General features: G+C 37.1%; 1 protein-coding gene across 1 annotated transcript; it reads right to left on the bottom strand.

The window, feature by feature from the left end:
• Positions 1-286: 286 nt before the first annotated feature.
• On the bottom strand, positions 287-26,301 carry LOC124361380 (cyclic AMP-dependent transcription factor ATF-6 alpha). The gene is made up of 11 exons (XM_046815428.1): positions 26,298-26,301; positions 25,403-25,573; positions 21,108-21,227; positions 17,817-17,977; positions 17,537-17,677; positions 16,959-17,101; positions 15,321-15,509; positions 7,634-7,801; positions 6,791-6,981; positions 2,785-2,949; positions 287-2,304 (listed from the first exon to the last, which is right to left on the bottom strand). The coding sequence occupies exons 1-11, from the start codon at positions 26,299-26,301 to the stop codon at positions 2,192-2,194; spliced, it is 1,566 nt and encodes a 521-aa protein (XP_046671384.1). The 3' UTR covers positions 287-2,191.
• Between the last annotated feature and the right edge of the window lie 689 nt (positions 26,302-26,990).

Here is a 26,990-nt window from a genome sequence, read left to right as displayed (position 1 = left end):
AATATTGCAGCCGTTACAGCTGATTACAATGTACATAATAAGACCAGTCCTAAAACTGAACTATTACACTGATCAAACATCATTACATTACATCATTACTAATAAATTATATACTAACTATACTTTCTTTGTTAATACAAAGGCCATCTAGAAAGCAGATTATGTTTTGCTCTGTAGCCGTTAGGGGCGGGACTATCACGACCATTTTGATGTTAGGGCATTTCTCCGTTCAGTGGCTATCCAGCTGTACTAGTGAGAGGTTACTGTCGCTCTTTATTGTTATACAATAACAGTTTAAAATGTGTGACGCAATTGAAAATCCTGTGAGATGTGAATTGCGGTCGGCAATATAGTTTTTGTTGGCTAACACAATAAACCAATTGAGATTTGTCACAAACTCTGTGAAGTTTATTGGTACAATGTGATTACTGACAGTGGAGTGTTTCAGTGGTACAGCAAAGTGGACAGCAAAGCATTGTGACCGATGATTCACAATAACAGAACTCTCACTTGGATTTCCTCAAATTTCAAGGAGTTTGTTACACAGAAGTTAGGTTACCATCAAAATCAGCATATGGCTGTTTCATTAACATTTTTGAACTCTTATTAAAATGATAGTGACTCGCTGCTCGATCGAATCATTACAGGAGACGAGACTTGGGTAAAAAACGTGAATTGCAAAACCAAATTACAGTCGATGGAGTGGGGGCACACACACCCCTCAAAATACCAAGGTAACGCAGACTACCTGATTAAAGTCTCAGGCGGCAGAATTTTTTTACGCTGGAATTTGAAAATTAGTTCACTGCTACGATAAGTGCCTACATTTGTATGGTAACTATGCTGAAATATAGTATTTTTAGTGTTACTTTCTATTGTATATAATACAAGTTTTTTTCTTGTATTATGTTTTTTGCTTATATTAAAACATAACCTACTTTCTCGACAGCCCTCGTATAAGATGAAACCTTTTAATTTATAACATGAAAACGATAACAATATAAAAACAACATCTGATTATAAAATCTTGGTCCATATTAGCTAGTCAGATGGATACTAAAATCAAGAAAGATTGGTTTACAATATTAGAAGCAGTAGTATAATTTATTTGGATTTTTACATAAATGAACAAAATTTATATTTATTTTTTACCCTTTTAGGTTTCTGATATTTTATTTCACTTGGGAGTTCCAAACTATAAAAAATCCTGGTCTTCTGTTTACTGTAAAAACTTAATACTGTTGAAGGTAATTACGATACCACACTCAGTGTAACCCAGCAATGCCTACTCACTATAAGGAACACATTCTACACTAAACACACCCCAAAAAACATTATGTGGAATCCTACAAATATTTGCATTTAAATGTCTAAAATGTACAGCACTTCCAGTCTCACAGTTACATTGTTGAACTGACAACAACAATAACTACTCCTTTAAGAGTTTTCAGTTTGTCACAGTTAATGTATAATTTACACAACTGACGTATTAGTTATAGACATAAAGAGTTTAATTTTTAACAGTTCATGTCTACACAAAATACAGCTATGGTGGAAATGGTTTGAATGTTGAGTTTAGATCCATCTTGCCTTCCACTTCGGTACGCTCAGACAATGAGACAATGTGTACCTCTTCATCTTGATTACACTGGAAGTCTCATGGGTTGCCAGATAGAGTCTGGGTGCCTCTTACGTCGAAACGACACAAACAGTTTGTTTTATTTCTTTTAACTGATGTGGGCTCCAGATTTCAGGAGTCAAGTCTGTAACAATGTCAGATATCTAAAATCTGCACCATGTGGAAGATGAAATGGAGCTAGTCATAAACAATTCTAATATTACACATTGGAAATAGCGTAATAATTTTTTAACAAATCAGTTTTAAAATATAAAATAAAACCTTATAAACACAGGTTTCCATATAATGTAGTAAAAATCAACAAGATATTGCTAAAAAATGTAATATTGTTTATAAGTTAAAATAGTAGTAAGGAGAAGAGTCTTTTTCTACAGTGTTTGAAGATCAATGGGATGAAAACCCATACATATATTTTTATATGACTGCACCACAGTTTCAATATAACACTAAACTGTCACTTAAAACTTGCAGTTCTAGCCTCCGAGATGTCCGACCTATGATCGGACTAAAGGATAGAGATCAAATGTCAGTGGGTTTTGTGCTGCTGGAGACTCAGGGAAACGTTGTGCGGTCCCTGGGTCCGGGCTGTAGGGGAGAGTGGGAGTATGGATCCACAAAGTTGTTCCGTAAAAAGTACGGCCGATACGACCTCCTCACTGGCTCTTCTGTAACAGCAGGAACAAGATCAGGATTATGTTCCTGATTTTCTGTTACACTGTGTTAAAATCAAGTTTTATTCAAATTCTATTTAAGAACAACATATTTCCAATAACTCAAAACAGCAATCTTTTGGAAATTAGCTGACCGCGTTTTCCAGTATTTGTGTTCAGCAAAAAAGTAAAAGCCATTAAGAAATACAACATTAACCGTTGTATAGACTTAAATTATACTAAAACAATCAGTCCAGTGTGCACTTTGAGAACTTACTCTGCTACATACAAACATACAATACACGTACGAACAAAGTTGGTATCTACAATTGGAAATTTTAAATTTGGATTAATCTATAAATTTTTGCTTACATTTTTATGTAATTAAGTAGTTCTCGAGGAATGCCAGAATCCCGAGATCAAAGACGAATTAGTGATCTCCATATTTCCGTAGTTCTGACATGCACACATGTTAATTGTACATAAGAGCTTTACCTTCAGTAGATATGTTCTTGTGGTGAGAGCTGCTGGTTGCGGGTTTGGTCTGGCGAAGATGTGACGGAATGTCTCGTTCGTTGAGCTCCACCATTCTGGTGTCCAACACCTCACAGTCGATCTGCATCATGGTCACTGACGATGTGGCGGTGTCCATGGACGATGCTGTACATGACATACACTCCTTTACGACGTATATTAGTAACGGTAAGTAAAAATCTTAACCCTTCCCACATGTATTATGGAAAATCTCACACTGTAAAATTTGCACAAAACATGTATGACGGAAAATTTCATAATTTAAGTTTTTGTTGTGAATTGCAGTTTATCAAATCCGGTGGTAGAATGCACTAGTGTTGATTGAGCGTCAGACAACAGCTTCACTCTATTGTTTGTACTGGACTGTACGCTGGTGTGTTTCATGATTGTATCTGTGTGTACAGTGAATTATTTTTTGTATTATATTAGATTAGCTATAAAAACAACCAACACAGATGATGAAAACTTAATCAATTCATCAGTAGTATCATAAAACATACACAAACATATGTAATTAAAAAACTTCAGATTTATATTTTTTGTCCTACAATAACTTCAGTGACCTAAATTCAAATAGGACTTTAAACAAATTAAAAAAAATATTTTTTTTATTGTAGGTATTAGCTTGCTAGGAGGAAGTACACAAATTTATATTCAGCGTTCTAAGGGTTAACCTTAAAATTGTAATTCTACCATTACAAACAAAACCTTACATATGAAATATATATCATTGTTTAATTTTCCTTAACACATTCACAGGAATAAAATACTAATGAAGTAAATTATAATCTGCAATTTCAATGTGCTGCTTAGTAAATAGACAGATTTGTATTACATAGTAAATATTGTTCAAGCTATTCATGGGGCAAGTTTTTGGTTGGATTGTTCCAATTTTATAAGTGGGGGAAATGAAGTGTTTTCCAAGTTCTTGTTTTATGGTTAGAAGATTTTAGACATTAGATTAATGAATTATTTTTTACGATTGATTTCATAGAAATCTGCCTACTGCAATCTTCCTCATGTTGCCAATAATTACAGTATACAAATCTATCATAATCCAAAAGTTTATGCATAAAATACAAGCCGTCTATATGATTGCAACTGTCCTCCTTATTCTGTTTGACAAGACCCTTGCACATGCCAGGAAATTATGTTTAGAACCTGTCAAACGAGGGCCAAATTGTAAGGTTTTGGGTTTTTAAGTTTTCGAAAGTATTATATTAACATGCTAATTTATAGACTTGTTATAACATCAGTATTGTACAAAATTAAACTTCAAAACATCCATAATCTGGTTGCTAGTCCGAGATGACAGCAACACAGAAATCTACTTTTCTCCGACTGTACCAAAGAGTATTGAATTTCTCTTAAGCTGATCTGAACCCATATTGAAACTGACATTTAATTTAATTGAAGCACAATAGCTAAATTCTTGTATTACATGAACAGTAAGTACAGTATTGTATCAAATACAATAATAATATACGAGTTGTACAAGTGTTGGTCATATTAAGAATCTTGTACCAGGTAGTTGTCTAGCCTAAGGTATATATTAGGTGGCTGACAAAGAAAACCTGAAGACTAAGATGTAGGGGTAGGATTTTCCTCAGCTTTTGACCAATGTAAGAAGGCGTCTTTTCAAAGAGATTTGTATGATAGTGTATGTTTGGCTTGTGTTACATGTGTAGCTGGCTGGTTGGCACTTGTTACATGTGTGATAATGTGTAGCTGGCTGCTTGGCACGTGTTACATGTGTGATAATGTGTAGCTGGCTGCTTGGCACTTGTTACATGTGTGATAATGTGTAGCTGGCTGCTTGGCACGTGTTACATGTGTGATAATGTGTAGCTGGCTGCTTGGCACTTGTTACATGTGTGATAATGTGTAGCTGGCTGCTTGGCACGTGTTACATGTGTGATAATGTGTAGCTGGCTGCTTGGCACTTGTTACGTGTGTGATAATGTGTAGCTAGCTGCTTGGCACTTGTTACATGTGTGATAATGTGTAGCTGGATGCTTGGCACGTGTTACATGTGTGATAATGTGTAGCTGGATGCTTGGCACTTGTTACGTGTGTGATAATGTGTAGCTAGCTGCTTGGCACTTGTTACATGTGTGATAATGTGTAGCTGGATGCTTGGCACGTGTTACATGTGTGATAATGTGTAGCTGGCTGCTTGGCACTTGTTACATGTGTGATAATGTGTAGCTGGCTGCTTGGCACGTGTTACATGTGTGATAATGTGTAGCTGGCTGCTTGGCACGTGTTACATGTGTGATAATGTGTAGCTGGCTGCTTGGCACTTGTTACATGTGTGATAATGTGTAGCTGGCTGCTTGGCACGTGTTACATGTGTGATAATGTGTAGCTGGCTGCTTGGCACTTGTTACATGTGTGATAGTGTGTAGCTGGCTGCTTGGCACTTGTTACATGTGTGATAATGTGTAGCTGGCTGCTTGGCACTTGTTACATGTGTGATAATGTGTAGCTGGCTGCTTGGCACTTGTTACATGTGTGATAATGTGTAGCTGGCTGCTTGGCACTTGTTACATGTGTGATAATGTGTAGCTGGCTGCTTGGCACGTGTTACATGTGTGATAATGTGTAGCTGGCTGCTTGGCACTTGTTACATGTGTGATAATGTGTAGCTGGCTGCTTGGCACGTGTTACATGTGTGATAATGTGTAGCTGGCTGCTTGGCACTTGTTACATGTGTGATAATGTGTAGCTGGCTGCTTGGCACGTGTTACATGTGTGATAATGTGTAGCTGGCTGCTTGGCACTTGTTACATGTGTGATAGTGTGTAGCTGGCTGCTTGGCACGTGTTACATGTGTGATAATGTGTAGCTGGCTGCTTGGCACTTGTTACATGTGTGATAATGTGTAGCTGGCTGCTTGGCATGTGTTACATGTGTGATAGTGTGTAGCTGGCTGCTTGGCACGTGTTACATGTATGACAGTGTGTAGCTGGCTGCTTGGCACTTGTTACATGTGTGATAATGTGTAGCTGGCTGCTTGGCACGTGTTACATGTGTGATAATGTGTAGCTGGCTGCTTGGCACATGTTACATGTATGACAGTGTGTAGCTAGCTGCTTGGCACTTGTTACATGTGTGATAATGTGTAGCTGGCTGCTTGGCACGTGTTACATGTATGACAGTGTGTAGCTGGCTGCTTGGCACTTGTTACATGTGTGATAATGTGTAGCTGGCTGCTTGGCACGTGTTACATGTGTGATAATGTGTAGCTGGCTGCTTGGCACTTGTTACATGTGTGATAGTGTGTAGCTGGCTGCTTGGCATGTGTTACATTTGTGATAATGTGTAGCTGGCTGCTTGGCACGTGTTGCATGTATGACGGTGTGTAACTGGCTGCTTGGCATGTGTTTTGCTGGTTGAGGTGGGCATGAGTCTCCAATGATTACAATTATTCCAATAATTTTTGAAAATGTGGATATTAGTGGTATTGGCCAGTAGCATTCCAATGTTTTATTCAAACCCTTTATGTGTACTGGGAAAACTTAGCATAGTTTGGGTGCTGATGAGAACTGACCATACATAAAGAAGTTTTTATTGTAGTTACTAGGGAGAATATGAGCTCATCTGTGCAGAACTCAATGAAGAACGTTATTTAATGTTGTCTATTTTAAATAATCAATATTGGCTTTTAGTTCTGTTACATTTGTGAGAATCAGCTCTAAGGGATGTATTACATCATTAATGTTAGGTATTTCTGCAACTTTGTTTCTTCACACCATCTTGAGAATTCTTCTTTAGGTTTAGGCTCATTTCAGAAACTTGTGTAAAATAAATGTTAAAGAGTTCTGCATTTTATTTGGATTGTAGACATTCTAATTGTTGAATATGATTGTACACAAATAAGGAAATCTGCATAATCCTGATGAAAATACTGTTATAAAAACTAATAAATGTTTTTGGTTATGTCATTGAACTGTTTGTAACTTACTGTTGAACGGTAGGGCTGGAAGGACGAGAGACATCTTGGGCCGTAAGCTGTTGTTGTGGGCGAGTGCAGGCACCAGCAAGTGGTCACCAGAAAATGACACCACGTAGAATGTATCATCTCGTCGATGCAAGGCCTCCAGTAACCCGGCATTAGGCATCATCAGATGGGTCTCTTGGATCTCTTTCCTGGTGCTGCTTGTCAACAGAGAACACTTTGTGATAAAATTTAGCCAAATATCAGTAGCTAAAGTTGGAGGGAATTCCCATGTAGCATTCCACATGGCTGAGAGGAAGGATTTTGTAGGAAATTAGTAGTCTAGGCTCTAGTAGAAAACTAATAATGATTGTAATCCATTAAATTTGATGTAACTGAAATTCAGATCAATTAAAATATAGTAGACACCCTCGAATTAAACACCCTTCACCTTAACTGTGGCTATTCCAGGAAGTAAGTCACAAGTCACTTCAAGCTGATGTTTTTCCAGTCTTAGTTCTTAGTTGTCTCTTGAACAATACACTTGTGCAAAATATTAATTATAGTTTGTTGTGAATCTTTTTTTGGGGTGTAGACTACTAATGCATTGTATTTTGCACAAATAATTAACACAACTAGAGGAATACAATTGAGTTAGAGTTACTATGAAATGAACATTAATGATATTAGGCTCATGATGATATTTTATAGCTAAGGAATTATATGATGGGAGTTTTACCTTACTGATCAAACTTCGATCCAGCAGTTGGTCGGATTAGAATGTATCTCATAATGGAAGCTTATGGACAATTTAGTTATAAGTGAGATTCTACCGACAGTCACGGTGTGTAATGTTGAAATACTGCTCACATTTTAAGTTTCCTGCGGCGAGGGATAACTGGGGTAGGTGAGGTGTGCCGCACCATCAGCTGACTGTCCTGACTGGGAGTCAAGTCTACCAAGTCGCTCTCTCTGTCACTGTTGTTGTTGTAGAGAGGTTTCTCCACCCCAATCCAGCGTCTCAGTTCACTATTTAGCCTAGAACACATACCGACAGTGTGAGAAACACGATTAGGTAAGGACAGTTGTGTGTTGGTAATCTCTGTTACTGTACGAGTTTCTTTACAGTTTCAATTTCCTGTGATAATGGACCGCAATGATGTAGACTGGGTGACACCACCGTTTTTGTAAATCTTTTACCTTTTCAAGGAAATTGTAACAATCTTCTTTCTTGAATTGAAAAATAAATAACATTTTAATTATCATGCAACATTCGGTACTTTGGTATTATACCGACCACACCAGTATTAAGAACACAAAAATATAAATTTATAGAAAAAAACATGATAGAACGAAAAAACAAAATGTTTAATTATAAAATTACAAACTTACAAGTGTTTCCAGGTATTATGATCGGTATCGTTGTCGCTGTTATCTTATCTTTCTCGAGAATCCCGATTACGGCAGGCCGTGCGGCATCACATGATGTGCACGGTACATAATTGCCTTTCCATTACAATTCAATTTATATTTCTGATCAGCTCCTCTAGAATTTGATATTTTACTGATAGGTACTATCTCGAGGGATGTTTTTCTTTCGTCGACATCAGCGCGGCACTCGCATTTTGGGTGGCAGAGTGTGATCAAGAATAAAAACAAGTTTTGAGTGTTTTTTCAATAAAGAGTTTAGTAATGTTTGTTTTCGTAGAATTTTTGTGTTTGGAGAAATGTAGAGGTAAAACACGGAAGTACAACAAAGCGACGAACCAGCTGAACGGGCGGCGAGACTCTGCAATCACGTTATCTACTAGACCGCTCGACTTTGACCTCTGTCTGAGGATGGGGAGGGGTTTGCGATAAGACAATTCCTGTTTTATATTGACGAAATATTGTTCTACGCTAATCTAGTAATCAGTAGAAGCAAAATGTCAAATAACGAGTCATGTCTGGGTGTGGTCGGTATAATCCCAAAGTACCCAACATTCTTTTAAATACTATCCAATCGTTAAAATTTCTTGTGCATTTTTACTTTTCTAAATGATAACATTTTAATAAACAGGTAATCACAGTATAGTTAATTGACAGTCTGATAAGGCTGTTCATTTGTTGTCTCTGATAATGAGCTTTTTCTTAGAGAACATCAGTGACTCTCCGTATCATGTTAGGGAAAAGATTCAACAACAACAACAACAACAATACTAGACTGGGAGATATATACCAGACAGACAGAAGTCTTAAAGAGTCCTAATGACACTCTGAACACTGATGAATCATTAATATAAAGACATTAGAATATCCATTAGAACTCTGGTGAAACAGGAGCAAGGGGAGAACAAAAGTCCATAATCTCAAAAATGCCAGACACAGGAAGAGATTTTTGAGACTTCTAAAATTATCCTCATAGATACAGATCTGGGTTGGGAAATGGAAAAGTTTTAAAATTAACATGGTGATGTCTCTTACACATGATTTATAACCACATGCCACAACAATTTTACTTTGATAAAACCTTCAGGGCTGTGATAACTTTTACTGAGTCTTGGATAGAACTGAGCACCAACTTTGGCGTTCTGGTGTTTTGTGGGACTACTGAAATTTTAAACTGATAAGCTTCACAGTACACTTCCGAGGTGCACAAAAGACCATTGAGTGCATAGCAATACGCCACCCCTTAGAAGAAGAAAAACCTTTGATTGATTTGTTCAATGACAGACGATCGGTCTCCTTGATTTTCGTCATGAACATTATTTGTCCTTCACAAAACAATTAGCACCATTTGTAACCAAGAATGTTCACTAGTACTTCACATTTATGGGAGAGTTCATTGTTACGGACATTTTGAACTCTAGTGTAGAGCTCTTACAGAGGTGTAGCAACCTTCATTGCCAGAAAGTACAGTGCAGTAATAGCTAAACAGTGCCACCCATTCGGCATGGATCCCTCCATGTACAGATTCTAACATCTATACTAGATGGAAGAGAACAAGTGCTTCTAAGCCAAGTTATCTACTATACAGCCCAGTTAATAGTTTGCAATTCCAAGCAAGCAGAAATATATGAACAGACGGAGCTGTCTCGAGCTAAAGAACATATATTACTGCATAATTTCTCTAAATATTAATAAGAGCTCAACCTTAAAAAGCCAAACTGGATATCTCCAGAAACAAAAAACATATTAATGGAATCAAAAGAAAACTATACAGTAATTGACATTCAGTCTGGAGAATTTATCACTGAAAACTGTGGCTCAGTATGGCTCTGATGTGGCCGGTACTCGTGCAGTACACACTTCTGGCACTAGGTGTCTGTAGTACAACTCATCGCCACCTGCATCGTCGACCTGGCTTGTTCTCTTCTTCTGTAGTGACAGTTTTTGTTGCTGTTTTGTGCTATTCCTCTTTTTTAGGATGGCAAACTGAAAATATTGTTTTCTGTTCAGTGTAAATGCCGTTGAAATTGTTTTAATGCTGAACAAAGCCAGGATCGGTTGTTCTTTCAAATCACATGTTTCAACTCGACAATTTTTTTATTGTCAGTCAGAACGCGAGGCACAAACTTGGCAGAAACCCTTCTCATTCCCAAATCTTCAGATAAAATTCCCTGAACCAAGCTCCAAGGTAACCCACTAATCTCTGACATTTGGCCATTGAGATCAGTCGTCGGTCTGAGAGCACAATTTCGTCAATTTCCTGAACATTTTCATCTATATGGGCAGCTGATGGATGTACGAAACAAGGCTTGTAATTTTTAAACTGAGAAAACCACTCGTACAATTGAGTTTTTCTCATAGTGACATCTTTGTAAGCTGTGTTTCACATTAAAACAGTTTAAGTGGTATTTTTATCGAGCAGGAAACCAAATTTCACATCTGAATGCTGTTCACTCAAACTTAGCATCATAAAAAAGCACATAACTGCATTAAAAACTGTTACCATTAAAAAACAAATAAAACCAGGTCGGATATCTAGGTGGCACTGAAATGGCGAAAGTTGTGCTACTTACACCTACGGACACAATTTTGTATGATACCAGCCCTGTCCACAGTAGGGCTATTCCAGGAACTTCTGGGTAACCTCTCATATACAGTAGCCCACAACATTAGTGACCGTTGTACAGGGTTTTCCTGGTTGAGGAATGGCATTGTTTATATTTAACGTTTAATAGTGGAGTGCAATTGTACTCTATCGAACCAAAGAGAGAGCTATAGATTTTACCCATCGACTAGGAAGCTTTATTCTGCCCAATATGACCCAAAAATATCTGCTGTATAATACATTCTTTTCTGATGAAGTCCACAAGTCGAGTTAATTTGCCACTAAGAGTTATTCCATCGTGCTATGATAACCCATTTTAATTGATCTGTTATGAGTGCGATTCGACTAAAGGGGAAACAGCAAAATAAATAACAATACATAGTTCACTATTTTGTCACTACAAGGTGTAGGCATGCTGATTGGCTTACATCCAGATGTATAGTTTACTCGAAGCGTAATGTCCGGAGAGAATCACGCCAACATGTTCAGTATTTGTGATGTAGGTTGTGTGCGGCTCCTTGGTTAAGTTTCCCATAATAAACCCGGTGAATACAATCAGATGTGTAGTTTGCTCGAAGCATAATGTCCAGAGAGAATCACACCAACATGTTCAGTATTTGTGATGTAGGTTGTGTGCGGCTCCTTGGTTAAGTTTCCCATAATAAACCCGGTGAATACAATCAGATGTGTAGTTTGCTCGAAGCATAATGTCCAGAGAGAATCACACCAACATGTTCAGTATTTGTGATGTAGGTTGTGTGCGGCTCCTTGGTTAAGTTTCCCATAATAAACCCGGTGAATACAATCAGATGTGTAGTTTGCTCGAAGCATAATGTCCAGAGAGAATCACACTAACATGTTCAGTATTTGTGATGTAGGTTGTGTGCGGCTCCTTGGTTAAGTTTCCCATAATAAACCCGGTGAATACAATCAGATGTGTAGTTTGCTCGAAGCATAATGTCCGGAGAGAATCACGCCAACATGTTCAGTATTTGTGATGTAGGTTGTGTGCGGCTCCTTGGTTAAGTTTCCCATAATAAACCCGGTGAATACAAACAGATGTGTAGTTTGCTCGAAGCGTAATGTCCGGAGAGAATCACGCCAACATGTTCAGTATTTGTGATGTAGGTTGTGTGCGGCTCCTTGGTTAAGTTTCCCATAATAAACCCGGTGAATACAATCAGATGTGTAGTTTGCTCGAAGCATAATGTCCAGAGAGAATCACGCCAACATGTTCAGTATTTGTGATGTAGGTTGTGTGCGGCTCCTTGGTTAAGTTTCCCATAATAAACCCGGTGAATACAATCAGATGTGTAGTTTGCTCGAAGCATAATGTCCGGAGAGAATCACGCCAACATGTTCAGTATTTGTGATGTAGGTTGTGTGCGGCTCCTTGGTTAAGTTTCCCATAATAAACCCGGTGAATACAATCAGATGTGTAGTTTGCTCGAAGCATAATGTCCGGAGAGAATCACGCCAACATGTTCAGTATTTGTGATGTAGGTTGTGTGCGGCTCCTTGGTTAAGTTTCCCATAATAAACCCGGTGAATACAAACAGATGTGTAGTTTGCTCGAAGCGTAATGTCCGGAGAGAATCACACTAACATGTTCAGTATTTGTGATGTAGGTTGTGTGCGGCTCCTTGGTTAAGTTTCCCATAATAAACCCGGTGTATACAATCAGATGTGTAGTTTGCTCAAAGCGTAATGTCCGGAGAGAATCACGCCAACATGTTCAGTATTTGTGATGTAGGTTGTGTGCGGCTCCTTGGTTAAGTTTCCCATAATAAACCCGGTGAATACAAACAGATGTGTAGTTTGCTCGAAGCGTAATGTCCGGAGAGAATCACACTAACATGTTCAGTATTTGTGATGTAGGTTGTGTGCAGCTCCTTGGTTAAGTTTCCCATAATAAACCCGGTGAATACAATAAGATGTGTAGTTTGCTCGAAGCGTAATGTCCGGAGAGAATCACGCCAACATGATCAGTATTTGTGATGTGGGTTGTGTGCGGCTCCTTGGTTAAGTTTCCCATAATAAACCCGATGAATACAAACAGATGTGTAGTTTGCTCGAAGCATAATGTCCAGAGAGAATCACACTAACATGTTCAGTATTTGTGATGTAGGTTGTGTGCGGCTCCTTGGTTAAGTTTCCCATAATAAACCCGGTGAATACAATTAGATGTGTAGTTTGCTCGAAGCGTAATGTCCGGAGAGAATCACGCCAACATGTTCAGTATTTGTGATGTAGGTTGTGTGCGGCTCCTTGGTTAAGTTTCCCATAATAAACCCGGTGAATACAAACAGATGTGTAGTTTGCTCGAAGCGTAATGTCCGGAGAGAATCACACTAACATGTTCAGTATTTGTGATGTAGGTTGTGTGCGGCTCCTTGGTTAAGTTTCCCATAATAAACCCGGTGAATACAATCAGATGTGTAGTTTGCTCGAAGCGTAATGTCCGGAGAGAATCACGCCAACATGTTCAGTATTTGTGATGTAGGTTGTGTGCGGCTCCTTGGTTAAGTTTCCCATAATAAACCCGGTGAATACAAACAGATGTGTAGTTTGCTCGAAGCGTAATGTCCGGAGAGAATCACACTAACATGTTCAGTATTTGTGATGTAGGTTGTGTGCGGCTCCTTGGTTAAGTTTCCCATAATAAACCCGGTGAATACAAACAGATGTGTAGTTTGCTTGAAGCGTAATGTCCGGAGAGAATCACACTAACATGTTCAGTATTTGTGATGTAGGTTGTGTGCGGCTCCTTGGTTAAGTTTCCCATAATAAACCCGGTGAATACAAACAGATGTGTAGTTTGCTTGAAGCGTAATGTCCGGAGAGAATCACGCCAACATGTTCAGTATTTGTGATGTAGGTTGTGTGCGGCTCCTTGGTTAAGTTTCCCATAATAAACCCGGTGAATACAAACAGATGTGTAGTTTGCTCGAAGCGTAATGTCCGGAGAGAATCACACTAACATGTTCAGTATTTGTGATGTAGGTTGTGTGCGGCTCCTTGGTTAAGTTTCCCGTAATAAACCCGGTGAATACAATCAGATGTGTAGTTTGCTCGAAGCGTAATGTCCGGAGAGAATCACACTAACATGTTCAGTATTTGTGATGTAGGTTGTGTGCGGCTCCTTGGTTAAGTTTCCCATAATAAACCCGGTGAATACAAACAGATGTGTAGTTTGCTTGAAGCGTAATGTCCGGAGAGAATCACACTAACATGTTCAGTATTTGTGATGTAGGTTGTGTGCAGCTCCTTGGTTAAGTTTCCCATAATAAACCCGGTGAATACAATAAGATGTGTAGTTTGCTCGAAGCGTAATGTCCGGAGAGAATCACGCCAACATGATCAGTATTTGTGATGTGGGTTGTGTGCGGCTCCTTGGTTAAGTTTCCCATAATAAACCCGGTGAATACAAACAGATGTGTAGTTTGCTCGAAGCATAATGTCCGGAGAGAATCACACCAACATGTTCAGTATTTGTAATGTAGGTTGTGTGCGGCTCCTTGGTTAAGTTTCCCATAATAAACCCGGTGAATACAATCATATGTGTAGTTTGCTCGAAGCGTAATGTCCGGAGAGAATCACGCCAACATGTTCAGTATTTGTGATGTAGGTTGTGTGCGGCTCCTTGGTTAAGTTTCCCATAATAAACCCGGTGAATACAAACAGATGTGTAGTTTGCTCGAAGCGTAATGTCCGGAGAGAATCACACTAACATGTTCAGTATTTGTGATGTAGGTTGTGTGCGGCTCCTTGGTTAAGTTTTCCATAATAAACCCGGTGAATACAATCAGATGTGTAGTTTGCTCGAAGCATAATGTCCAGAGAGAATCACACTAACATGTTCAGTATTTGTGATGTAGGTTGTGTGCGGCTCCTTGGTTAAGTTTCCCATAATAATCCCGGTGAATACAAACAGATGTGTAGTTTGCTCGAAGCGTAATGTCCGGAGAGAATCACGCCAACATGTTCAGTATTTGTGATGTAGGTTGTGTGCGGCTCCTTGGTTAAGTTTCCCATAATAAACCCGGTGAATACAATCAGATGTGTAGTTTGCTCGAAGCGTAATGTCCGGAGAGAATCACGCCAACATGTTCAGTATTTGTGATGTAGGTTGTGTGCGGCTCCTTGGTTAAGTTTCCCATAATAAACCTGGTAAATACAAACAGATGTGTAGTTTGCTCGAAGCGTAATGTCCGGAGAGAATCATGCTAACATGTTCAGTATTTGTGATGTAGGTTGTGTGCGGCTCCTTGGTTAAGTTTCCCATACTGAATAAAACTACTAAACCCGGTGAATACAAACAGATGTGTGGAAATAATGTGTGAAAAAGTGTTACACCTTGATTATCATTTTTTTTTATTATCAAATTCAACATGAAAACAGTAAAAAGTTTTATTTTGCAAATTTGTAACTTAAAATTTGTTATTTTGTATTTTTTCAATTAAAATTGACTAATAAATTATGATATGTAATTAAAAAAAAAAACTATAGGGGTAAGAAAGTTACCTGAGTGACTCGGTCTGGTTTATGTGAAGAGGACATGTGGGCTGCTGGTTATATTGTGATGATGACGATGTTGTGACGTTCTGCAGCTCCGAGTCGGTCCACAGCAGACGACGACCGCCATGTCGTGACAGTGTCACTTCGGGCATTGACAACACAGCATCTGCCCCTGACCTGCTTCTTGAGATGAAACTGTAACATCGACATTGATCATCTTCAATAAAACATCATCATACTATCACAAACTGAATTGAAGACTTCAGCAAATCACCTGAATATAAAATTACAGTTGAAACTATAGTTAATTACAATGAGTCAATAAAATATCCAAATTTATTATTATTATTATTTAGTGAATAATTTTTACGTTCCTTTATTATAAGAATAATATTTGAATATTTTAGCAATTAACATTTTTAATGACGACCTCCTTTAAAAATCATCATTTGAAATAATTTAAAACTCTATTCCATCTATAACTCAGAAAGTTACTTATGGTTACTGCAAGAAGCAGTAGTTCCCGAGCTCAGAAACAATCTCGTTTTCAATATTTATTGGCTCATCTGGCAACAAGATGGTGCCCCAGCACATTTCGGTATCCTAGTTTAAGATTTATTAAATGAATGGATTGGTCATACAATCGATTGGCCTGCGCGCTCACCACACCTGACCCCATGTGATTTTTCACTGTTGGGTATTCTAAAGGAGACTGTGTATGCTTCAAAACAACAAAAAATTGACGAACTCAGAAACCTAATTAGAAATGCACTTGAACTTGTTAATAACAATAAACCTTTATTGCTAAAAATTTGTGATTTTGTTCTCAGTCGTTGCATGAAGTGTATACAAAATCCAGGTGGACTTTTGAACAACTGCTATAACATTGTATCGTAATATATAAGTAATTTCATATAACAAATTTGTTTTCTTGCCTAAAAGTGTGTTATTCAATTAACCTACAACGCCTTTAAATTTATCTACTGGGGAAACTGACATATGCTCCACCATGTAGAGTTTTAGTTACCTGAGAGAACCGAGGTTGACGGAGACCAGGAGCAACACAGCGAGGATGGCAGTTTTCTTGTATCGATCTATAGTCTTAGTTACCTGAGAGAACCGAGGTTGACGGGGACCACAAGCACAAGCAACACAGCGAGGATGGCAGTTTTACTTGTATCAATCTATAGTCTTAGTTACCTGAGAGAACTGAGGTTGACGGGGACCACAAGCACAAGCAACACAGTGAGGATGGCAGTTTTACTTGTATCAATCTATAGTCTTAGTTACCTGAGAGAACTGAGGTTGACGGGGACCACAAGCACAAGCAACACAGCGAGGATGGCAGTTTTACTTGTATCAATCTATAGTCTTAGTTACCTGAGAGAACCGAGGTTGACGGGGACCACAAGCACAAGCAACACAGCGAGGATGGCAGTTTTACTTGTATCAATCTATAGTCTTAGTTACCTGAGAGAACCGAGGTTGACGGGGACCACAAGCACAAGCAACACAGCGAGGATGGCAGTTTTACTTGTATCAATCTATAGTCTTAGTTACCTGAGAGAACCGAGGTTGACGGAGACCACAAGCAACACAGCGAGGATGGCAGTTTTACTTGTATCAATCTATAGTCTTAGTTACCTGAGAGAACCGAGGTTGACGGAGACCACAAGCAACACAGCGAGGATGGCAGTTTTCTTGACGTTCACACTAAACACAGTCTTGATTCTCTTAGTCACTGGACCTTCCCACTGGCCCAACCTTGCTCTGAGAGCTTCATTCTCCTGAAATGTGTCAATGTTATATCAGTTAAAGTGTTTCAGGCAGATTTAATTAAAAATATGCTTATTACGATCACTGTAATTACAGAGAAAAGTTGTGCATAATTTTTAATTAAAAAGTGATTTTCAGTGTAAAACACAAGCAAATGTAAAATGTTAAAAAAATACAAAACATATATATATATATTTAAGAAATAATAATTTAATAAATATAATTGAAGGAAATTGCTAAGTACAGTAGCACAACATTGTAATCTAAACTATTGCAATAAAGAACATTCTTTGTTTGAAGTTTGTATTTGTTTGATGGAAAAGAAACAGATTTTAACGGATTGGATCAGTATTACACAATGATATGTTGATTTGTAAAGTGATTTATACCAATAGCAATCAGATCGATCAACCGTTTTACGATAAATCAGCTTTCATTTTGCTTACTGTTTTCAGTTGAATATTCTCTTTTTCCAACTCTGATATTCTGCTTTCAAGAGACGTTATGTATTCTTTTTTCTTCTTTCTTGATAAACAGGCAGATTCCCTATTTTTAATCATTCTCTGTTGTCGCTTGAGAGCTTTCATCTGAAATTTAAAAAGAAATAATTGTTAGTAAAATATTCAAAAACTATCAGTAAAATGTCACTACAGAAATTCAATAGTCAATGAACATTTGATGCTGATACTTATTAAAATTTGTTTAAGAACTTTAAGGATAGTGCACCTGGATATCTTGTCTGTCTGGTACAGCAGTAGCAGTGGTGGTGGTGTTCTTGGTGCATGAGCTAAGTTGATTGACTATTCGTATCTCCGCTGTACCACTTCCTATTTGACTTGTCAAGGCACTTAAGTTCTTTGGCGACAGCACCAGTGTCTTCTGTCTGTCTGTAAATAAATTATTACTTCCAATAAAACAAATGCTTGAGCAGCTTTCAACCTCTTTATCCATGATGGAAGTGCTTAAAAATTTTTTTTTACTAAAGCTTTTGATAACGTCAATCACAAAACCCTATATGGTAAGATCATTCATTATAGTAAGAATAATAATGCTCCCAATACAGAACCTTGTGGTACAACGTATTTAACTATTCCAAATACACCAAGGACATCATTAATCCTTACACATTGTTTTCTCTGCGTTAGGTAACTTTGAAACCATTTATGTACAATTCCTCTTTATACCACAATCACGGAATTTTTTCAGTAGGGTTTTGTGATTGACGTTATCAAAAGCGTTAGTAAAAATTTTTTTTAACATTTCCATCATGGATAAAGAGGCCAGTGTCTTCTGTCTGTCTGTAAATAAATTATTACTTCCAAACAAATGCTTGAGCACATGTGGGGATAATTTCCTATAAGATTTTTGTTATGCATGAAGGAAGTGTTAACAATTTTTTTACTAAATATATACTATACATATATATATATATATATATATATATATGATCTTTGTAATGGAAATTTAAGGGGATGGGTTGCTGTAGCTTTTTTAAAGCTATATTGGTTGTTTTTTTTTATTAAAACTTAAATTAAATGAAATTTTTGGGAAAATACATATTGGGATTTAATTTTAATTAGATTGTGAAAAATTAGGATAAATACGAATATGTAATCCTTTGGCAAGTTAGTGCTGGTAACTTTAAATTATTAGGAAGGCGGTTCACTGCCTTGTATTGATGAGAACTTGTCATGTGTTCTGCAGTTATGTAAGATCTGAGAGGGCTATTGTTTCTCAAGTTGGATACGGCTGGGCCAATGAGAGAACGCCACGGATTTCCATCAAAAGGGGGTGGAAGGGGAACTATAAAAACTGCCAGCTCATAATTTTCAGTCTTTTTTGGTAATTATCGTGAGTAAGTTGTTGACAGGGCACGCCGCGTTTCTAAATATTTTTCCGTGAGGGATTTGGAGGTAAGCACCAAATTTATTTTACGTTAGATTGAAATAGTCTTCCAGATCTGATATTAAATTAATTTTATTGTCTTTTTTATAGGAAAAAATTAAATTTATAGAAATTACAGAGCAATCTGCATAACTGATTCTTGATGACCAATAAAGCACAATAGAATCAAACAAGTTACATTTGGTTCAAACTTGCAAGAAAAGTGAATTAAAGTTGAACTTTGTTAATAACGTTGATAGAATTTTGGAAATGTAGTCATTTATTAATATTTAATTTGAACTGTTTTGTTGTGAATTTTTAATTGGAAATTAATTGAACTTTAATAATTATTTGAGAGAGTTGTATCTGAATTGCAAAGACTTGAAAGTTAAGGTACAACTAGTGGAAAGAGAAGTTTTATTTTTTTATTTTTAAATTTTGAGTGAACTTAGAAGTGAACATTTTTATTTTAGTTATTTCCAAGTGGTATTTGATTTTTATTTGAAAAATTTATTATTTTATTTCAGAAGAGAGCTCTGATTTTAGTTTGACATATTGGACTGAAATTTCTATTTGTTGCCAAAGGATTACATATTTGAATTTATCCTAACTTTTCACAATCTAATTAAAATTAAATCCCAATATGTATTTCCCAAAAATTTCATTTAATTTAAATTTTAATAAAAAAAATCAACCAATGTAGCTTTAAAAACGCTACAGTTGCATCATTTACTGATGATACAGCACTATGTTACACAGAAAACAAGCAATCTGATATACAGGGTGGGGCATATGTCAGTTTCCCCAGAAGTGAAATTTAAAGGCATTGTAGGTTAATTGAATAAAACACTTTTAGGCAACAAAACAAATTCACTAAATGAATTACTTACATATTACCATACAATGTTATAGCAGTTGTTTAAAATGTCCACCTTGATTTTGTATACACTTCATACAACGACTGAGAACAGAATCCAAAGTCTGGGGAGCGAGCAGGCCAATCGATTGTACCACAGCGACCAATACATTCATAAACGCGTTATATAAAAAATCTCGAACTTGGATACCAAAAAGTACTGGGGCACCATTTCTTGCCAGATAAGAGAATGAATATTGAAAACAGGATTGTTTTTGAGCTCGGGAACTACTACTTCTTACAGCAACCGTAAGTAACTTTCTGAGTTAACGTTTCCTTCAAGAAAATAAGGACCAATCAGTGCGGTATTCTAAATACTTCCCCATACCATAACACCAGGCACATTGAGTTCTGCTTGGATTATTATGAGGATCTACTTCTGAACTACCTACTAGTAGTACTCCTGATCGTAATGGGAGTCACACTGACAGGTCTAGGTTGAGTGTTCTTACTTCTGAACCACTTACTAGTAGTACTGCTGAGCGTAATGGGAGTCAAACTGACAGGTCTAGGTTGAGTGTTCTTACTTCTGAACCACTTACTAGTAGTACTGCTGAGCGTAATGGGAGTCAAACTGACAGGTCTAGGTTGAGTGTTCTTACTTCTGAACCACTTACTAGCAGTACTGCTGAGCGTAATGGGAGTGAAACTGACAGGTCTAGGTTGAGTGTTCTTACTTCTGAACCACTTACTAGCAGTACTGCTGAGCATAATGGGAGTCAAACTGACATGTCTAGGTTGAGTGTTCTTACTTCTGAACCACTTACTAGCAGTACTGCTGAGCGTAATGGGAGTCACACTGACAGGTCTAGGTTGAGTGTTCTTACTTCTGAACCACTTACTAGTAGTACTGCTGAGCGTAATGGGAGTCAAACTGACAGGTCTAGGTTGAGTGTTCTTACTTCTGAACCACTTACTAGTAGTACTGCTGAGCGTAATGGGAGTCAAACTGACAGGTCTAGGTTGAGTGTTCTTACTTCTGAACCACTTACTAGCAGTACTGCTGAGCGTAATGGGAGTCAAACTGACAGGTCTAGGTTGAGTGTTCTTACTTCTGAACCATTTACTAGTAGTACTGCTGAGCGTAATGGGAGTCACACCGACAGGTCTAGGTTGAATGTTCTTACTTCTGAACCACTTACTAGTAGTACTGCTGAGTGTAATGGGAGTCACACTGACAGGTCTAGGTTGAATGTTCTTACTTCTGAACCACTTACTAGTAGTACTGCTGAGCGTAATGGGAGTCACACTGACAGGTCTAGGTTGCAGTATCACATTAGGTGTGAGTTGTCTCTGTAGCAGTATCTTAGGTTTGTTCTCTCCTCCCAGCTTGGCATCTGTTCATAATAACACAATATAACATATTGTCTTTTTCATTTATTACTAGGTTGTAGCTATACAATTATTATTCTATAAAAAGAGAAGCATGCCATAACACTTGTTGTGTTACAGGCTTTGCCGAGTTTGCACACAAAGTTTCAAGTATACAGCTCATTTAATAAATGATAATTAATTTAGGTTTCAAACCAGTGTTTAAATAATAAGTCTACACACCAAGTCACCAAAAGATTGTGTTGGAGTACATAACGTCGAATATAAATAAATCGAAATAGTTATGTAGGCAAAATTTAGAGAATTTTTTAATCAACTGTCCAGCGCTATTGATTTAGGGATGAATGATGAGTCTACTATATTCAAAAAGATAGGGATTTCAGGATGTGATTAAAAAATTAAAAAAATAGATTAACCTTTTATCTACACACGGGTTAAACAAAGTTCCAGAGGGAATATCTACTTTAATAAATATTACACTGTTTGTCTTGCCGAGTGGGAAGGGTAAAAAAAATTTTTTTTAGATTTTCTATTTTTAATGCAGTTTTGTAGAATGAAACTTCTTCTTTAAGTATCTGCTTTTAGAAATTAAATACGATAACTCTAAATATACTTTTTTAAATATAACAACATAGTATGTTTTAAGTTTTTTGCTTTATGGTAGCGCCAGAGTAGGCCTCACTTTGTATAGTACTACTTACACAAAACATTTGGTGTGTTTTGATTTTGTTATGTTGGTAGTACCAGCCAGTACTGTCTACTGCTAACATCTGTTGTTTTTCTGAATTGTTTGTTTATATTACAACTGTTCTAGTCAACATAAACAAAATTAGTGTTTTCTGAGTTTGTTTCGTTGTGAGTTTTATTCCTTGTGAGTTCAAGTCATTGTGTTGTGTTGTGTTTATAACAATGCCTCGTTTAAATGTATCTTATAAGAAGAAAAGTACTTTCAAAGGGAATAGGTACACAAAATTTCAATCAGTTGAATTAGTGGAATCACATACACCGAGTGTTGCCTCGGAGCCTAGGCCTAGCTCTATCACTACTCCTGAAGGCCTCAGTACTTCACAAAGACCAAGTTCTTCTTCAAAAAAACTGAACTTCTCTGTTTATGACAGGTTTGAGCCCAAAGGTAATGGTAACTGTATTTTTAATGTAGACAAACTAAGTGAGGTTATAAAAGGTTTTGTGCGATGTAAACATTGCGGTGGCTATGACTGTGTCGAATTGGCTGTATCACAGGAAGAACGACATGGACTGTCTGTAAATGTTGACATTGAATGCTCAAAATGTTCCACTGGAGTTCGTTTCAGGAACTCAGACCTCTGTGAAAACAATAAATATGACATAAACCTACGATTTATTTATGGTATGAGAACTATTGGCCGGGGTCTTAGCGCAGGCAATATTCTTTGTTCACTTCTTGATCTACCATCTCCACCTCTCTGGACAGAATAAGATTGAAGAAAGCAGAAAAGGCAACAGAAGAAATGTCAAAAGCAGCTAGACAGGCCAGGAGAGCTAAGAGGAAGCTGCAAGAAGACAAGGAAATGGATGCTGATGATCCAGATTATGGTGCAGGACTCTTCTAAGCAGAACTGTGAGTAGATTTTCTTTAACGCTCGTTAACCGAAATTTGATTTTTTTTGTACATAGGTACATTTTTCTCAGGAACTATAAAAGATACAGGGTTGAAATTTTTTATGCATGTACACCTACATAATACCAAGTAACAGCACTAGAATTATAACATTTAAATTTGTAGTTGCTGAGAAAAAAAATTTTATGTAAAAAAAGTTAGTAAGAAATAGCATATTAAAAAAAAAAATGTTTTTTCAACAATTAAAAAAGATATTAAAATAATTCTAGTAGTGTAGCTTTACAATACATAGAGGTATACAGATATAAAATTCCAACTCAATATCTCTTATAGTTCCTGAGAAAAGTGTACCTAAAGTTCACAAATTTAACATGGCGGGTATAGGGCCTTCCCACTCCCCTTAAACTGTCATCTCTGCTTACAAGACTATAAAGTCAAGTATGCCATAACTTGTGTTACATTAACAGGTTTCATATGAGACTGCATGCAAAATGTCAAGTATATAGCTCATTTTATTCTCAAGATGTCCTGCAGACAAACGGACTGTAATACAAAAAGGCCGCTTTTTCATTCCCTGGCAGCCAAAAGAGAAGTTTTTTTCTAAGCCTATGATGCTCTATGGCTTCAATGGTTGGACATGCACAAGTTTGTCTAAGTCTACTGTTAGGCTTCAATGATGTTCAGCCAAAGACAAATATAGAACACCCTGCTGCATAATTGTTTACATATAGCATAGTTTGAGACTTGTGATTAATAATACAGAGAGAACCAGGTGAGGGTTCCTGGGTACAACCATACAGCCTGATATAGGAGAATAACCATTTTATATGGGAAGACAAATTTAATATAGAACACCCTGCTGCATAATTGTTTAAATATAGCATAGTTTTGAGACTTGTGATTAATAATACAGAGAGAACCAGGTGAGGGTTCCTGGGTACAACCATACAGCCTGATATAGGAGAATAACCATTTTATATGGGAAGACAAATTTAATATAGAACACCCTGCTGCATAATTGTTTAAATATAGCATAGTTTGAGACTTGTGATTAATAATACAGAGAGAACCAGGTGAGGGTTCCTGGGTACAACCATACAGCCTGATATAGGAGAATAACCATTTTATATGGGAAGACAAAATTTAATATAGAACACCCTGCTGCATAATTGTTTAAATATAGCATAGTTTGAGACTTGTGATTAATAATACAGAGAGAACCAGGTGAGGGTTCCTGGGTACAACCATACAGCCTGATATAGGAGAATAACCATTTTATATGGGAAGACAAATTTAATATAGAACACCCTGCTGCATAATTGTTTAAATATAGCATAGTTTGAGACTTGTGATTAATAATACAGAGAGAACCAGGTGAGGGTTCCTGGGTACAACCATACAGCCTGATATAGGAGAATAACCATTTTATATGGGAAGACAGATTTAATATAGAACACCCTGCTGCATAATTGTTTAAATATACCATAGTTTGAGACTTGTGATTAATAATACAGAGAGAACCAGGTGAGGGTTCCTGGGTACAACCATACAGCCTGATATAGGAGAATAACCATTTTATATGGGAAGACAAATTTAATATAGAACACCCTGCTGCATAATTGTTTAAATATAGCATAGTTTGAGACTTGTGATTAATAATACAGAGAGAACCAGGTGAGGGTTCCTGGGTACAACCATACAGCCTGATATAGGAGAATAACCATTTTATATGGGAAGACAAATTTAATATAGAACACCCTGCTGCATAATTGTTTAAATATAGCATAGTTTGAGACTTGTGATTAATAATACAGAGAGAACCAGGTGAGGGTTCCTGGGTACAACCATACAGCCTGATATAGGAGAATAACCATTTTATATGGGAAGACAAATTTAATATAGAACACCCTGCTGCATAATTGTTTAAATATACCATAGTTTGAGACTTGTGATTAATAATACAGAGAGAAACCAGGTGAGGGTTCCTGGGTACAACCATACAGCCTGATATAGCAGAATAACCATTTTATATGGGAAGACAAATTTAATATAGAACACCCTGCTGCATAATTGTTTAAATATAGCATAGTTTGAGACTTGTGATTAATAATACAGAGAGAACCAGGTGAGGGTTCTTGGGTACAACCATACAGCCTGATGTAGCAGAATAACCATTTTTATATGGGAAGACAAATTTAATATAGAACACCCTGCTGCATAAATTGTTGACATCTCATAAAGAGAAAAGTTTAGAAATGCCTTCAGACCAGGCTCACGGAGAGATTCCCTCTACATCATGAAATAGGGTCAAATCACTATAACATTGGAAAGGAAGAGACCAGTTGAAGATATATTTAAACGTAACTTTGATGATATTACACTACTTTATATTGTTGTAAATAAAGAACTTTTAGCTTTATTTTCGACATTTTTATTTAAATGAATCTTTCCTTTAATGTCATAGTTTTGGTACTGTTAAAATCAATCAAAATCTTCTGCTGGTATTATACAGACTGACAGTTTATGAAGCAATCACTGTTTCTACAAAGGAACACTGTTACATACAAATGTTAAACTCACTTGGCTTCAGAGGAACTATCTTGATGGGCTTGCCTCCCACCATGAGGACAGGTGGTTCTCGTGGTGGTGGGTGTGGTGGGGAGGGTGTGCGTGGCGGACTGCCACTGCTGGACTGTGGCGGTGATATTGGAGGTGTCTCCAAGATGTTGTGCTGTAAACAGATGGTAGAGACTTTAAGGAAAGAAAATTGATGCTTATTATTCTTTGTAGTAATATACTATAATGCAAGTGGTATAAAAGAGAGAAGCAGTTTACTTTTTTATGCCTAATCTTTTAAATAATTCAGAATTTCTTTTCTTGAACAGTAACATGGGTATGTCTACTCAAGTATTTCTTGGAACTTAACTTATTATTATATCCTTATCATTATTTTATTAAATATCATTGAATAATGTAAGATATGAGATTTTATTTATAACATTTATAGTTTTAAAATAAAACAATTCGTGAGACTACTACTTCCAAAGATTACAAAGAATAAAATTACAGACAGCTCCAGCTAATACCAGAGTATCCTGAGATGTTATGTAAGCCCTCCGATATTAGGCCAGAGAGGCTCATGGTTAATAAAAGGGATAGCGTTTTTGCTGCCACCACCCTAGCTCGTAGGGAAATTTAGAATAGTGGTTTGAGAAGGGTCTTGAAATAATTACTCACGTTTCTCCTTTGTTTGAGTCCAATCTATATTCAAAATGCACTAAAACACTCGTAGGCGCACCCAAACTACTATATGTGTACCGGTGTGTTCGCATCTCACTCCACCAAAATAAACTTACTTCACACACTCTACATTGCCAATCCCTCCGCCTACCTCCGAGCCCTCAACTCGACTGCCGACTCGTGCTGACGAGTGCTGGACCCTTGCAATTTCCTCAGCACGGCCCAGTCACCTCACACATCACGCGGGTTAAAGGGACTTGGGTTAGTCCAGTTTAATTTACACACTGTGTAATTACTAAAATACCATCTAAAAATTACTATATTTAAAATAGTAGTGTGCGGTGCGCGCTACATCACTCTCCCTTTCAGGAAAGATGGATCATACAGAATTTTCATGGTGATACATCTTAGATTCTCAGAATATAACAAACATTTACAATACTTCAAAAAAAAAATGTATAGGATAACATTTTACATTACATCATTTTTTCACAACTTAAAAGGACAAAATAGTATTTTAGGCTGCGTAAGTTCTTATAATCTACAATTTAATTCTACTTGACATTGACAATCACTTAAGATATATGTCCTCCTAACTACATTACATTTCTTGAGCTTGGCAAGTCCCCACATAATTTATAACAAATATAGTCTTTGCAACACTGACCTGACTGGTTCAGCACTACAATGAATTTCACAATACCGTACTTCAAGGCGGGCTTGGTGTATTGAATTGAACAAAGGAAGACTCCTGAATAATTTCTGCGAGCGGAGTTTTCCATGTTCTACTCGAATGGTTGGGGCTTGCCGCTCAGCAAACTGAGGACATCCTCGCACAGGTTGGCATTTTCCTGTGACAAAACAAAACTACGCAAAGTACACTATTCAAAATGAACAAAATAAACATTGAAACTATGATAATGTAGAA

Source organism: Homalodisca vitripennis, chromosome 4 (assembly GCF_021130785.1).
Source record: "Homalodisca vitripennis isolate AUS2020 chromosome 4, UT_GWSS_2.1, whole genome shotgun sequence".
Taxonomy (NCBI): Eukaryota; Metazoa; Arthropoda; class Insecta; order Hemiptera; family Cicadellidae; genus Homalodisca; species Homalodisca vitripennis.
Note: the sequence above shows the minus strand (reverse complement) of the source record. Positions and strands in the feature narration are given on the sequence as shown.

Coding starts and splice junctions, on each gene's coding strand:
- LOC124361380 (XM_046815428.1), bottom strand. Junction 17,102..17,536: donor AGAATATTCAACTGAAAACA/GTAAGCAAAATG, acceptor GACACATTTCAG/GAGAATGAAGCTCTCAGAGC. Junction 6,982..7,633: donor CGCCGCAGGAAACTTAAAAT/GTGAGCAGTATT, acceptor GTTGACAAGCAG/CACCAGGAAAGAGATCCAAG.